At 43.9% G+C, this 16802-nt stretch overlaps 1 protein-coding gene across 1 annotated transcript; it reads left to right on the top strand.

Annotated features, from left to right (window-relative positions):
• The first annotated feature begins 190 nt into the window (after window positions 1–190).
• On the top strand, window positions 191–6539 carry oat (ornithine aminotransferase). The gene is made up of 10 exons (XM_084566855.1): window positions 191–344; window positions 2115–2342; window positions 2457–2681; window positions 2778–2873; window positions 3279–3406; window positions 3705–3827; window positions 3981–4109; window positions 4284–4397; window positions 4905–5049; window positions 5358–6539. The coding sequence occupies exons 2-10, from the start codon at window positions 2129–2131 to the stop codon at window positions 5516–5518; spliced, it is 1335 nt and encodes a 444-aa protein (XP_084422981.1). The 5' UTR covers window positions 191–344; window positions 2115–2128; the 3' UTR covers window positions 5519–6539.
• The last annotated feature ends 10263 nt before the right edge of the window (window positions 6540–16802 follow it).

The following is a 16802-nucleotide window of genomic DNA, read 5'->3' as shown; positions in this document are numbered from 1 at the left end:
AATACCACAGACATCATTTAAATAAACACAAATAATTAAAAAAAAAAAATGTAGTCCACATCCAAGTGGAAATGGTGAATGGACTATGACTGTAAGATGATTTAAAACCGATAAATTTTATTCTGTCGACTCCGCCATAGGCTCCGCAATCACTGAGGAAAGTTGCAGCATTGGGGGCGTGTCCTCTGACGCAATCACGCACGCACGCGAGGAAAAAAAAGAAAAAACCGCCACGCACGCCCTGGACAGTCTCATAAGCCGCACCGGAATCACCCAGCATCAAATACCTCAGCGCACAGAGGCTCCACTCGTGTCTTCAGAGGCTTTTTAACCACTTCTTTCTGGTAATTATTTGCCTTTCCTCTGTTTCTACTGTCTCCTCGAACAATTCATATTCATATACTTATATATATTTTTTTGGTACAGGTACTAAGTGACAGCGGGGGTGTGCTAATAGTGCTAGCTAGGTTAAACGGAACATGCGTTTGTTTATGTCGGCAAGTGTCTCTTATTAAACCAGTTACAGGCTCTTAAGTTGACGGTTTTAATTCAGGCAGGTGTACAGGTTGTGTTCCGTGACACTGTATATGTAATAGGGGATGGTTTTTTAGCTGGGTCTTTATTTAGCCTCCTACCGGCTGTGATGTCTGAGGGGTGTGTTGTGGAGGCAGCTCCCCAGCGACCTATCAACTCCCAAGAACAGCTTTTAAATGGTGACACATTGACAGATCATTTGCACAGCCACAGCCAAATGTCCTTGATGCAACCCTGTTAGCTTTGTGTGTATTTATTCACTCTATCAGGTTATTGATAACAGACTGTCTCCTCCTCACATTGTGTTGCTTCACATTTCCACAGTTTCTGTAATTTTCCAAATGATTCATACCTTCAGATGATTTGGGTAATATCAAGTCTCATGCATTATGTAGCCTGGCATAACCTAGATGACTTCATAACTGATAGCTGAGGGCATGAAACCACAAAGATGATGTGTTAGTCATATCAAAAAACAAAACACACACTAAAAACCTTGTGACTAAATAGAAAAGTATGGTGCGTCATGGTTGAGTTGCTGTGCTGCACCAGGATTATCTTTTGTCAACCCCCCCCTCCCTCCCCTGTCCATCGAAGGTCTGTTCCTCCATTGTGTCGGACGTGAAAGAGAAGCGTTTTGCTCAGCAGACCCGTTAAGCCCACATCTGCCCCGTTGAATCTCACATTGCACCACCCTAGGTTTAACCTCTGTTGTTTTTGAACGGGTCGAGTGGTTGGTAACATACCTGGGAACAAAATACGATCATTGGTTGTGTTTTTAATCATCATTTCATAATTATCATAACATAAAAATGTAGATTTTTAGGTTGCACTTTGCACGTTTCTCAGCTCTAAACTCTTGTTTCCATGTTGCTGTACTCATACTGACACTTGTATCAGGTACTGGCCTGATACTGCATTCACTTGCACTAGTCAAACCACAATCTGACCCTGTAATTTTACCCTCTTGCTGGTTGGAAGGAGCCTTCTGACGCCAGCAGCAGCAAACTGCAACTAGGTGTTTCGCAGCAAAACGCTGGTGAAACGAGAGAAAATGTCTTTAGACGCCCCGGCGGTCTGTAACTGTAACAGAAGCTCTTACTGAGTACGTAGCTCTTGATAACAGCTCGTTGTCAGCTGTAGATAAAATAGGATTCTCAGCAAACTGGAGCTTGAGGATGAGAGGAGTCTGAAACTAAAAATGTTATTTTCCTGTGTGCTTTCTTGAATAATCAGTGACTTAATTTATCTAAAAAAAAATGTAGGAAAAACAATAAACTACTACGCATGACTAACAAAAGAAGTAGAAATTAAAAATTGTGTTAAATGTAACCTTGAATGCCTGAAATATGATTAATGGTTTGATAAATAGATGTATTTGACAGTAATGAATCACTCTGACATGACATTTAAATAAATAGTTTGAAGATATATACCCTATAAAGTTTAAATTTGGCATTTTTGGCATAAAGACTAAGGATTTAATTAGATACTCTCAGTTCTCTTGCTCTGTGAAACATCAGTTATCATAAATTTTTCGTGCCAGCCGACTCATCTAATCTCTGTTCTCCACCTCACAGACGTCGTCTAAAACATGAAGGGAATGATTCTCCAGCTCAGCCGCAGCCTGAGTCGTGCCGCGCCAGTTCTCCGCCGCAGCGTCCATTCTGGTACACGTCCCGCCTCCACCGCCGCTTCCAAGCTAAGAGCAGACCGCCCGCTCACCTCAGAGGAAATCTACGCCCGCGAGGACAAGTATGGAGCGCACAACTACCATCCGCTGCCTGTGGCCTTGGAGAGAGGGGAGGGTGAGTTCAGAGTATCACATGACTGCTGCAGCTGATGGTGTGAATAATGTAACGTGGAACGTCTGGAGCTTTGGAAAGCGTCACAAGAACGTGTTTTTCCCCCCTCTTCTCCAGGTATCTATGTGTGGGACGTAGAAGGGAACAGGTATTATGACTTCCTCAGCGCGTACAGTGCAGTAAACCAGGGACACTGTCACCCCAAGATCATAGCTGCACTCACCGCGCAGGCCTCCAAACTCACGCTGACCTCCAGAGCGTTCTACAACGACGTGCTGGGAGCGTACGAGGAGTACGTCACCAACATGTTCGGCTATGACAAAGTTTTACCCATGAATACAGGTAACGCACCCGAGGCTGATTGCACAGGAAACATCTCCAGAGTGTACCATAAACAGATTTGTTGACATTTCTTTTGTAAAAAACAAAAACATTTAGGTGTCGAAGGTGGCGAAACTGCGTGCAAGCTGGCCCGAAAGTGGGCCTACAGTGTAAAGGGAGTCCCCGAGAACAAGGCCAAGATCATTTTTGCAAGTAAGTCACCGTCTTGTTTGAAAAAAATAAAATAAAAATAACACTTGTGGAGTTTATCCTGTTTGTCATCTTACTAAGTTAATCACGGTCCAAAAACTGTGGGTGTGTTTACTCAGTTATTCTGTCAGGACATACTTCTTGTCCGAGGCAACACCTTTAAGTAACAAAACAAGTCCTAGTTCTTGTAATTACATAATAGTACAAGAAGGTAAGATTACCCTGCAATGCTAGGATTATCTGTCACAGCACTCCTCCCAAAACTGATCAGATGACCTGTGAGCTTAAAGCAGCAGCTTTTACTTTCACTGACGAATTAAATTCTTTCAAATCCTAGCCCTAACCCTAACAAAACAAAAAAAACGACAGCAGCATGATCAACACGTCTTTTTGTTCCCTCTCAATTAGATGGAAACTTCTGGGGTCGTACCATGGCAGCCATCTCCAGCTCCACCGACCCCAGCAGCTACGAAGGTTTCGGCCCCTTCATGCCGGGCTTTGAGCTCATCCCATTCAACGACATTCCTGCGCTGGAGGTACGGGTTTTGAGCGCAGCTTCACGACATTCAGTGCAGTGATCTGTCATGGTGTCACAAGCAGCTAGTGTGTTGTGTCTTTAGCTGTTGTGCCTTTTAAAATTGCAAAATTATAGTAAAGTTTTAGTCACCAGACATTCGATGCACTAAAAATACACTTCCATTGACTGCTGATGGGCTTATTTTGTTGTTTTGTTTGTGTCTCACGAAGTAGCACGTATGCAGTAGAGCTATCTCAGCCCAAAGATAAAAATGTCTGACTTGTCTTTTTTTCTTTTTCCTACCCCCTCATCTGCAGAAAGCACTTCAGGATCAAAATGTTGCGGCTTTCATGGTGGAGCCTATCCAGGGGGAAGCTGGTGTGGTTGTGCCTGACCAGGGCTACCTGACAAAAGTCAGAGAGCTTTGCACAAAATACAATGTAAGTCTTTACAAACACACACAGAAAAGTATAGATACGATGTAAACCATTATCTACAGTCTTGTTTGTTTGTTATTGATGAGACTTGTATGAGGAATGTGACTCTAATTAGGGGTTTGAGTTTATGACTACAGATCTGTGTGGTTGGTCCAGGTGTTGTGGATTGCTGATGAGGTGCAGACGGGTTTGGCTCGTACCGGCCGGCGGCTGGCTGTGGACCACGAGGAGGTTCGTCCAGATGTGGTGATTCTGGGCAAAGCTCTTTCTGGAGGAGTTTACCCTGTAAGCATTTTATTTTATTTTTTTTCTTGTCATCGTCGTCCAATCACGCCTCATATCACATTATAGATTTGTCCTTTGTATCTTTCTGCCTCGTTGGACGGTATAGATCGTAGCAGTTTTGCAATGTTTACCTTCTCTTTAACTGATCTGTGTGTGTGTGTGTTTCTGCTCCAGGTATCTGCTGTGCTGTGTGATGATGAGGTAATGCTGACTATCAAGCCTGGGGAGCATGGGTCAACGTATGGAGGTAACCCTGTGGCCTGTCAGGTTGCTATCGCTGCACTTCAGGTCAGTGGAAAATTCCTTTTGTGCTAATTAAATAAAAATATGATTTAATTAAAAATGAGTACCATCCTTCAACAGAGGGGGGCAGCATTTTACCAGAAATTCTGATCCTGACCCGACTACTAACTCTTTAAGGGGCAGAAAGAGGAGAACTTTGACCAAACCACAGAAACAGTAACACTGCTGTCTTCTTCACCAGTGACGTCAGCCTATAGGTTATGTTATAGCCTGCATCATTAGCTAAATACTAGCGTCCATGTCCAAGTAGTTACTGACTTAGAGTCCAATCTAACAAAGAACGAGGTGGTATTTCTAGCATGCAAAGTTGAGTGGCTATCTCTGAAACACACAATACATAAAGTCAAAGCTCAAAGTTTTAGTTTGGACTCCTTTAACAAGTCCCTAAAGTATAATTGTACATTACTTTTAGTCTTCAAAGGCAGAAATAACCACGGCTCTTGAACGGACTCTCATTTTTAAAATCTATCATCTATCTGTTCTAATTTGCAGGTGATGGAGGAGGAGAAGCTGTCAGAAAACGCTCAAAGGATGGGAGAGCTGCTGCGGGCTGAGCTGAGAAAACTACCAAAAGACATCGTGACGGTGGTCAGAGGGAAGGGTCTCCTCAACGCAGTCGTCATCAAAGAGACTAAAGGTATTTCTAAAAGAGCACTGTTGGTGATGAGTAAAAACCTCAGCGAAGGATTTTAGTTTTGTAGGTGAAGTCCTTGACACTTGTTCATCACTTCATTTTTAAATGAATGACAACATCCCACCACTTTAAGGAACGCTTGAACCACTCTTTGGCCACACTTGGCTGTTTCTTTGCTTTTTAATATGAAATTTAAATATTCACTTTGTCAGTATTTGCCTCATTCATTATTTTGAGGAATTTAGCTCCACCTTAACTAATTCTGTGTCACCCACACGTCTGTCTGACCCATTTTAAAACGATCCCCTCAGACTACGACGCCTGGAAGGTGTGCTTACGTCTTCGCGACAACGGACTGCTCGCCAAGCCCACCCACGGGGACATCATCCGCCTGGCCCCTCCCCTCACCATCAAAGAGGACGAGCTCCACGAATGCGTCGACATCATCCAGAGAACCATCATGTCCTTCTAAAAAAAAAAAAAAACCCTCCTTCAGACGTCCTTCTAGCCCATCACCCACATTAGCCGAAAGCTAACATTTTTACTTTTTCACAGGAAGTGCTTCCTTGGAGGGCGATACCGTAGAAATACAGATACTGTGTATGGAGTGTGCTTCTATGAGGATGCGCTGAAACTTTTGTACAGAAGAGCTGCTGTAAAAAAAAAGAAAAGGAAAAGGGTTCTGTTAAGCTGCCGAGAGAGAGAGAGAGAGATGTTGGGATGTTATGTTTAATAGAGAGGTCCATTTACATTTTTGCTCATAATAATATTAATAATCTTTTAATGAAATATTTAAAATTATTATTATTTTAGCGCACTCATTTACAGAGGTCTCGGTTTATATCCTTGGAGCTTTTGCGCTGGAGGAAATGCAGCCAAGGGAAGTGAAATCTCCAGTTCTTGACTAGTGTAGTTCAGTAAATAGATTAGTTTACAGTTCTGTTTGGCTACAGTTAGCGCAAACCTCATCAAACCAGTGTTGTTACGTAAAATCACTTTTAGAGTACTTTTAATCTTGAAAAAGCCTTGAAACGTATATTAAGTTTCACATCCTTAAACATTTTCACAAGGAAAAAAAAACTGCAAAAGCATTTCTGATGCTGAAAATCCAAATATTTTTCATTTACAATCAAAAATGATTACTTTCTGTGTCTCACTGAAATGTTACATAAGTTAGGATGTGTGTTACCGTGCAAGAAATCCACTCTGTAATCCCTGGAAGAACTTAAATCCGGAAACGGAACAGAATTTCCCTGAGGGGATTAACAAAGCCTGTGCTACACATTACACTGAACAGTCAAGTTTATTTAATTTAAACACGCTGTATGAGGATTAACGAGTGTTGGGAGGAGTGCTCCGGTCCCAGGTATTTGCTGTATGTATGTGTGTGTGTGTAGAGATTGTCTTTTTAAAGGCGATACCACATTGAGAGTTGTTACAAAATAATTCACTGATGTTCTTCAAATAAATTATTCCAGTCACCACAGACTTAAGCGGTTGTTTGTGTCAAGAAAAGAGTTCAGTGAGTCTTTCATGTGATTTGTACCCAGAACACGTCTGATGTAAAAAGACCTAAACAGAAAAAGGAAACGATGAGAGCTAAATACAAAAGCCTTTTCTACAAAAACACAAGTCTTGAAGCGATTTCAGCTTTCCAGATGAATAACAATACTTTATTTGTGTGTGTTTGTGCTCTGCCTCCAAATTATTACCCATCACTGTGTCTAGTCACTGCCTCTACAGTTGTGGCTGTTAATATATCAAGTTGCAATGACAGCAGCTGCGACACTAGAGGGTGCTGTTGTAAAATGAAACGGGATTAACGACAGCTAAAAAGGAAGAAGCTTGAACAACCTCTGTGTTAAAAGCAACTTCATAAAAGGAGGAATCAGCCTGTCTCCGTCTCCTGTGGACATGCAGGACACTGTGACATGCTTGACACTTGTCCGACACATGAGACGAGCCTCTTTATATTGATCTCTCATCCTCCTGAGACCTCTAGACGGAACAAACCCTGCTGCCACTTTCTACACACAACTATCTAACAGAGAGCAACAGCAGCTTAATGAGTACGGGTCTGACACGTGAAGATTTCAGTGCTAACTGTGTGTATAGTTCAAATTAAGACATAGCGGTGAGATTTTACAACTGTGGAGCAGTAATTAAACACCTGAGCTCCCATTTTCACCTCATACGAGGGCGGTCGTGACACACGGCAGCCTTTCTTTTTGAAACTGATGTATAAGGAAGCATAGTGCACGCTGTTACAGATCAATAAAACCCACTCTGATTAGTTTAAGGCTTTGGACTTTTAGTGGAGCACTCAGAGCCGGCTCCTCTTTAAAGGCTTTGTACTCAGTGCATTTTCTTTTGTCAACTATTATTCATCCGAGGAAGAAGGCCTGAAGGAATTGTTTGACATGAGCCAGCAGCTGTGCCAGATTTATCTTCCCTTTCAGGGACTCAAACCCACAACCATCCTGACAGAAATCTCATTATTTCACTCAGTACTTTAGCGTGTAAATAAATAAATAAATAAATAAATACAGCTGCTTCCCACCGCTGCTTACAAGCTCGTGTAAACTTCTCTAACATTCAGGCCACTTCCTAATGATCGGGATTTATTTTTAGTTTTATCGCTGTCACAACGGGCGCCGTGGTTCGGAGCAAGAGTGCAACCCCCGCCGACGGGACAGGTCATTATTTCACATGAAGCGGGGCAGAGAGAGACGAGCGAGGAGACCCGGAGTTTGCTTGTGAAATATGAGTGGAATCCAGGTTGGCAGGAGAAATGAGGGCTATCACCGGGTGACACTGAGAAATGCGCAGGCTTTGATCCTACACTCTCTGCCGAGACCTGCATCCCGCTCAGCCGTGGTAGGGAAAGGCATATTCCACAAATGAGCTCCAGTTTTGGCAGGGGAGTGACAGGCCACACAGCGCCCCGCGAGGATCTGGGAGACGCAGAGGTCCGGGCTCTGGTAAGGCTTTGACAGGCGAGGCCAAACCTAAAGATGCTCCTGTAAAGCCGCTTGATTTTTTTTTTTTCCCTAGCACACACTCTTTCGCATGCCAACAGTCGGGCCTGGTCCATTTGAGCATGTGGTGCAGGGCTGGCTTCAAAGGCTGGTGTGTGTTCCACCACAGTCCCTCCAACCAAGAAGGTCAAGAGAGGCTCATCCAGGCTGTTCTCGTTGCTCCCTTTTCAGCTCTTTGTTCCTTTTTTTTCCCCCCCTGTCCTTCTCCATCTGACTTTCTTTTAATTTGTTATCTCTCGCCATGTCCCTGCTCAACTCCTTGCCCCTTTCTCTCTCTGTCTCTCTCTCTCTCTTTCAGCCAGCCCATCTGCATTCGTTTCTTGCATAATGGGTGAAATCAGATTGCCGTACTTAGCGAGGATGTAATCAAAGTACGGCGCCTGGAATTTAATTCAGGTAAAGTTGCAGTTACGAAGAGGATAAATTATAAAGCTCTGTATCCATTAAAATGCGCCGAGAATAAGGTGCCAGCTTGAGAATTATGACTGATTCGGTTGGGGGTGGGGGGAATAGGACGAGCTATTCATTTTTTTTATTTTTTTTTTTCCCGTAACACCAGAGATAAATCAGAGAAAAACGTTGGCCCTCGCTTGCCGTTGCTCATATTAATGGGCTTTTTGCATTAAGTTTATGACATCTGAGTGCGCCGGGGAAAAAAAAAATACATGTGGATCTTAAAGGGCAAATGACACATAATCCTTAAGGAGTAATGTGCACTGACCGTTTTACACTAACACCCCGTGCCTCTTGTAGTTCACACCAGAGGGGACACACACATATATATATATATTGATCAAGCACAGCAAGGTCCTCTGAAGGTCCCTCCCGTCCCTGCAGACCTGAGGCACACTCGGCAAATCGGACTATCAGGCCGACCATTTTAGTTGTCACGCCCTTCCCTGATTTATTTCTGGGTTCGCAGACAAGTGTGTAGTCCGTGCTAACCTTTGAAACGGCAAGTAAGACAAGATCTTAAGAGTTTTCCCAGCTTAAACAATACATTACAGGTGCTTCTATACCTCAATAAGTATACACAGGTATGTAGATGATAAAGCAAGAAAACACCGACATTAATACTGTACAAAATATTTAAATCTTGACAATCAGAATGATTGATTGGCTCAAGATGCAAATGGCAGAAAAGCAGAGACGTATACATTCTCCAGTGACGCACGTTTCTTTTAATTCCCCAAACTAGCAAAGGGTTATGGTCACTAACCATAGACTGTATAAAGATGGACGAAAAGCAGGTAGAGCTCCCCCTGGTGGCTGTCTGCAGTATAGGTCATAAGCTCCACCCCCTCCATGTTAGTGGATGGGACTTGGGCCAAACCAAAACACTAAAATACGTCACATCATTTTTGCATTTTGCAAGCATGGTTTCTGTCATTTTAGGTAGTTAATATAATGTTGATGTACGTTCACGTGTCAATTTTTTGGATAAGTTTCATTTTAGTTAGTTATTTGACGCTATAGAAACAGGATGTGACATAATGGCGACCACCGACTGCCACGCCAACTGCTCCGTAAAGAAAAGTCTCGAGACCACGAGAGTTGTAAAAACTATTTTTAAAAACAACTACACTGTATAATCCAACATTTCCTTGCAACTGGTGGAGGTAGAGCAGAGCTTAGTATTAATTAAACAAAAAACGCGAGTGAGTCTGGAGGAAGTGTGGTCGGGTTCATCGATATCGCGTGGCTCCACTCTCGGACCGTACTGATCAGACTCTGGCTCCAAAGTCGCGAGATGGCACTGCACGTATCCACAGGAAAACAGTTTGGCCAATGGGGAAGTGGGGACGCGGCGTCCATATTTATATACAGTCTATGGCAACATCACAGAGGGTTTGTCCATCATTATATTGCAGCAAAACCCCCAAACCCTTAGCTACACAGTCATACCAACATAGATACATGACCGTGAGTAGTCAGATTATGGTGAATTATGTTTGTAGAGTCTACTACAGGTCATAAAGGTCAGATTTTGGACTCCACTGCAACTCCACCTGTTGCGACCTTTGCATTTGCAAGTGTTGCCGCTTTATTAGCAAGTGCAGCTACTTTGAAAACAACATCAACTGATTTTAATTGTAAGCTTCTTTTTTTTTTAGGTAATTTACACAATCCCGCACAAGTTCTAATTTATCTCGAAGGAGACCAGTGTCAAGTGGTTAAGCAGTGTCATCCCTGCCAGTGTGCAAGAAATGGCATAAATCACAGCGAAGGGAATCTGTATCTGTGTGCACCTCTGGGCCCGGCGGTGCTGCATGCAAAATGCCTGCCAGTAACTCCAGAGGAGGATGACTCATCTACCTGTTGTTCACGTCTCTGGGCACCCTCTGTTCATTTTCCATTAGAAAATAAACTTGATTACAAATTCATCTAATTTTACCCCACGCAGTCGGGAACATTGCTGTCTAGGTTTTTGACTGGAAAGACGTAATTAGAGTCAATGGACTGCCACTGGTAGGGGATTCGCTTCGCTGGAATGAATGGAGGGAAATTCACAGCAGAGGTAAGAGGCGGCTAAAACCGAGACCCGGGGTGGTGAGGCCGTTGCCAGGGTGTGATTCATTTAATTGAATTCAGATTCTCAAACGGGAGAGAGTAACATCACAAAAACAGGAAAATGAATGACGTTCATAACAGAGATGCTTATCAGAAAGGAATATTATGTTCAATGCATGCTGCAATAGCCAGATGTAACTTTTTAAATTAAGTATTTTGCTTTTACCAATGAAACCAAGGGGGAAAATAAAGAACCAATACTAGACAGACACCCTGAAGAGATCCAGGACTCGAGAGAGTTTGAAATAGTCAATCAGTAAGTAGCAAAATCTGCTTAACTATTAATAAAATTGTGTCTTTTACTTGTTTTTATCATAGCACTGAGAATTACTTCATATAGTGATTCTTGCTGTTGTTCTTATTTATTATTTTTTTTGGACAGGACCAAAGTGGAATGTGGTGGCCATGTTTCTAATGCTACCGCTATGAGCCGGGAAAAGTGTGAGCCATTCATCAGATTGTCATCCGAAGTATCTGTTTCCACCGTAATAACGATATCATGATATCATCTCAGCTAAAACGTCTAATGCTAGGTTTATACTTCTGTGTCAATTTGACGGCGTAGCTATGCCGACAGCCCGGACCCTATGCAGACCCTAACGCCATAGCCTGACGTGCACCTCCCCAGAAATCTAACTACGCGTCACGGCAACACAGACCACAAGAGCTGTGATTGGTCCGCTTGGTAGTAACGTGTTTCCGCTTTAGTATTTCCAGCTGTTTCTCCATCTCTGCAATTTTCTAATTGGTTGTTTTGGATCAATAAAGATGGAACACATGGAGGAAAGGTTAACTGAGGAGGTTTTGGAGATACAAACACTTGCGATAGTTGTGATATTTGTGATGATCTCCTGCACTATCATGAAGTTAAAATGTACTAAAAGCACTTATATTTTGTGCTAATCATTAAATATTATCATGCTAACTCCAATAGTGAGCACAGCATAGCAGGAACTAGGTTCACCCTGGTCTCTGTGCAAACTATCCTTAATGTGACTGGAAATTACATTTCCAGTGAATTCTCTCAGTTGCAAGTGCAGCTTGTGTTTGGAGCAACTGAAGGTTTCACATGAGCCAACCACAATATGGAGACCACAGTAAAATGAAGACATGCCTCCGCTTGTGGTCACGAAATACGCCTGAAGTATTTGGAGGACGCACAAACCGCAGACAGCCCCACTCACTGCCGCCCTCTCGTCCGTTCGGGTCAACCGAAGTGTCCGTCCGCTAGCTCAGCAGAGGCCGTACACAAGCTGACGCTCCACGAGGACTTGGCTTTACAACACAGACTGACCACAACAGTTGGAGACAAAGCCTCAGTGTTTACAGAGTCTGGGGCTGAGGTGAGGGAAGAGGAGGAGGAGGAGGAGAAGGAGGAGGAGGAGGAGGAGGGATGTGGATCTCAGCTTCCAGTGTTGGCGGAAAAAAATGACCAAGGGAAATGGCACCATAACGGCGCCCACAGGAATTCATGTCTCAGGCCCAAAAACGTTGAAAGGTCATTCTGCATGTCCTTCGAGAGGATTCAGACACAGTAACAAAGAGGAAACTGTAGAGCACACAGGGGAAGAGGGCCGAGGATGAATGATCTCTGTGCATATGGTGCTCGCATCTCTTTCAACAATGAGATGTGATAGCCCCGGTCTGTGTGTAGCTCGGGTTCAAGGTGGCGTATTAAAAGAAAAATGTTGTTTTCTGTATAAGGAAGCAGAGGAAGGACGACTCTTCCAAGATAGACTGGCAGCCTGAAGTATCATACAGTGACTTGCAGTGACAAGGAGACTACAGGCTTTGGGATGGGCAGGATGCCACAGAAGCTCTCAGTGTCATAAAGGATCCATCATGACTTGAAGCATCAGTGTGGCTCTCTGATGCAGCGCTACTTCTCCGTGAACCGCGGAGCTCCGCAAACACGATAAGTCACTTTTTAACTCCGGCCGTTTCTCTGTCGATGTCTTTCACGACAGACGCCATCGAAGGCCCGTTCAAGCCGTGCAATAATTCACAGCGTCGGTGTCGTTAGTGCTAGCAGGGTGCAAAAAAAAAAAAGAGGCTGCCCTTGGCCCAAGGGTAAAAGGGCTCGCTACGCATCGTCGGGATGAGGTGAAATGAATCAGCAGTGTTGTTCCTGTTCTTGTCGGAGCTAATCAATTACTAATAAGGCATGTCAAATTTCATTTTTACAGCCGTCCGCTGTAAGTGCAGTGGATTTAGTGGAAGTAGGGCCGAGGCCGGATGCTCAGTTATTTCCACAGACGTTTGAGAGAGTCGGGATCTACGCCGACGTGACCAGGAGGAAATAGAAACGGTCCACACTGCCTCGTTCGGAGCGTGTTAACGTTAGCTTTGAAGCGACTTCAATTTGTTTTTAATGGACGGCTTTATGTGGAGAAACATCTGAAATCAGCACCTTTGTTTGACTCGAATAACGACCACAAATACTGGTTTCCATGAGCGTGACACAAAACTGAGGTTAGACTGAATATTAGCAGTTTACCACAAATGACAGCCTATGAAATGACTACAAAAGCTGGAGATTAGACTGGATTAGTTCTAGCAGCTATAAATTAGGAGCTGCAATCAATCATTTTCCTACATCAGTTAACTACGCTGATCAGCCACAACATTATGACCGCTGACAGGAGAGGTAAATAACATTGGCCGTCTTGTGACAATTCAATGTTCTGCTGGGAAACTTCTGGACCTGGCATTCATTCATTCGAGTGGATGTTACTTAGACATGTAGCACCCACCTAGACCAGACCAGGCACCCCCACCCCATAGCAATGACACTCCTTGATCCCCAGCAGGATGCAGCCTGACACACAAAACATGAAGAACAGCACAAGGTGTTGACCTGGCCTCCAAATTCACTAGATCCCAAACTGATCAAGTATATGTGGGATGATCCACAGAGGCCCCTCCCCTCAAAGGTCCCCCCACTAACAACATTCTGTTACCAGACACCACAGGACACCCTCAGAAGGCCCATGTCCATTCTCTGATGAGCCACAACTGTTTTGGAGGCACAAGGGAGACCTACACAATATTAGGAAGGTGGTTGTATTGTTATGCCTGATTGGTGTATTTTGAGTGTGTTCCTGCACCAATTAAATTAAATTATCAGGTGCAATACTGGTGAATTGTTGCTACCAGAAGACTGTGTTTGTCTGTGTTTCCTAGCTGCGTGGGACATTAAGTGAACATCTGAGGGAGACAGAAGCACAACCAGAGAGTGACGCTTTAATTAAAAGTTATGCACCACTTTCTCAAAAAACCTTGACACATTCAGGTTGGAAGGAACTCAAACACTCCAAAATGATTACAAGAGCAGCTGACATGACAGCAGAGTCTCCTCCTCAGCGTGTCAAATGTGACAAAGTGTGTGACATTCCCTATACTCGTGAGCGAATGTGTGGGACTCCATTTGTTTGCCACCGAGGAAGCTGCCGTTTTATTACCGTCGGACTGGAGCGCACATTCTCTGCTCCTTTCACTTTATTAAAATCAAATCCCTCCCAGGGACGCACACAAGGGTGAATGCAATCGCACACTCGCGCGCAAAATGTGTGTCATTACAGCTTCCTCTGACTTTTAACTTTCAATTCTGGTTCTTGCACCTCCAGGATTCAAAGACATTCGGCGGCGCTTTGATCCTTAAGTGTCCTCCACGATTCCCGCTGAAGCTGCACATTCAGACCTCACGGTGTGTTAGCTGCACACTTGCCTTCCACCGGGAGAATTTAAAGCAGCCTCTCTCTGGCTCATCCTTCTCTGCGCCACAGCTTTACGCCCCGGGGCCAGTGAGCTCTCAGTCCAGCGCTAGACCTGGTGATGCTACAGGATGGCGCAATATCCACCCCGTCTTTGCAGGAGCCTGGGCAGGGATTACCAACTTTGCTGCTTGGTGATTCTTCCAGGTTCATAAAAATGTTCATTAGAAATCATCCTCAGAAATGGAGTTTGTGGTGATTTTGAAAAAATGACTGAGGATAAGTTTAAAACTGAGCAATAATTATCAGATATCCTGCAAAGAAATCAGCAAATCAGCGCTTCCTGGGGTGTTAAACATGCACCACCAGACTGCCCTTCTGCTTCTCCGCTGGAACTGGTTAGAACATGTCTAGCTTGGAATCACTGACCTTTTTGTTAACTGCGATTTAATGGGGTGATTAGGCCCACCTCGCTCTGTTTTCAGAGTATACATCCATCTTCTTAAAAGTGTCGACGCTGCAATAACCCTGCCTTTCAGCGAGGCTCCTCACAATGCCCGCTTGCTTACCGGGGAAAAACACCAAAACAAGCGCCCCCTTGACATTTTCGCACGCCTCCTTATGAAATCCATAAATTCTGCGTGTTTATGATTGGCCTGCCGTGTGCTCATAAGGTTTTCGTCTGGCAACACTTTGACCTGCTGACCTAAGGAACAAAGAAATTACAGTAGACTCATATTGCCACCCTTTCCAAGTCTGATTACCTCATATAAGTCAGTGAAAATGTCAATGCAACATTACACAGCAAAGACCGGTGTTAGGAGACCGAGAGCAATGGTTGTTTGCTTAAACACTTAAAGCTCCCGGAATCGATACTTTCTATATTAACAATTGATCCAATGTCTGCATGTAATGTCAAATGTTTCTGCAGTCCCACTAATTTGCTTTTCAGCCTGCAGTTATCTCCCCCTACCTGAATGCATCATTCTCCAACCTGCCTAAGACGCCTCTTATATTCAGTCATTACCCCAGCTAACCGACCTGTAAAAGAACTACTGCTGTCGCTAACAGTTTTATTTAAAGGCATAACATTACGACCACCTTCCTAATATTGTGTAGGTCTCCCTTGTGCCTCCAAAACAGTTGTGACTCATCAGAGAATGGATGTAGGCCTTCTGAGGGTGTCCTGTGGTGTCTGGCAACAGGATGTTGTTAGTTGGGGGGTCTTTGAGGGGAGGGGCCTCTGTGGATCATCCCACAGATACTTGATCAGTTTGGGATCTAGTGAATTTGGAGGCCAGGTCAACACCTTGTGCTGTTCTTCATGTTTTTTTTTAGTTGTTTTTAAAGCGTTTTTGTGTGTGTGCCTGTGTCAGGCTGCATCCTGCTGCCATCAAGGAGTGTCATTGCTATGGGGTGGGGATGCCTGGTCTGGTCTAGGTGGGTGCTACATGTCTAAGTAACATCCACATGAATCAATGCCAGGTCAAAAAGTTTCCCAGCAGAACAGTGAATTGTCCCAAGATGGTCAATTTTATTTACTTCTCCTGTCAGTGGTTTTAATGTTGTGGCTGATCTGTGTATCTTGTATCTGGATCATGATTAGATTCCACATGTACACTTTAGTCAGATGTATGTTATCTCGTTCCTACTGCTGCTCTCTTCTCTCTCTCTTTCTCTTGTCTCCACCTGGCCAGCCTCAAGCAGTTGGGTCCCCTCCTTATGAGCTGCTCAAGGTTTCTTCCTATTAAAAGGGAGTTGTTCCTTGCCACCATCGCCTTATGCTTGCTTGCAGGTTTCAGGCTGGGTGACAATTTATATTTTTATTGATGCCATGCAATAGGAACTGAACTGAACTGAAACCAAAGCAATTATTTCCATCTATTCCTAAACCAATATCAGGCTCCTTGAACCAAGACATTAATATCGTCCGAAAATTACACCAGCAGCCTTAGCTCCCTGAACCTAAATGGATCTTAAACAGAGTGAAAAATTATCTCAAATTTCAGCCCAGTTTCAAAATTGTGGAACAATCCTCAAACTCTTTTTTCCCCCGAACAACTAAATTAACTTTTGTGCCTATGCCATGTATTAGGAAGGGTACATTTCGAAGCATCAAACGATAACAACTTCCTAAAGTTAACCAGGTGTTTTTCTGGCATAAACATTCATAACCAAACAGCAGCTAAAAGCAAGAGAAACAAATCATAAGATGCTCCCACGCAGGGCTCAAATCCCAGTCTCTCGGTTGAAAGTCAGCCTCCACCACCCCTCCAGCATCCGCCTCTCTACCTGCCAGCACTGCACCTTCACACACATTCTGGTTGGTCAGCTAGAAATCAATTGATCAAACACCACGACTATTTCCACAAACCTCTGATTGTGTTTGCGTTGCATCTTTCCTATTTCTGTGACAGCTACGAGGATTTGCTCG

Source organism: Chelon labrosus (assembly GCF_963514085.1).
Source record: "Chelon labrosus genome assembly, chromosome: 19".
Taxonomy (NCBI): Eukaryota; Metazoa; Chordata; class Actinopteri; order Mugiliformes; family Mugilidae; genus Chelon; species Chelon labrosus.
This window is presented reverse-complemented; position numbering and strand designations above follow the sequence as displayed.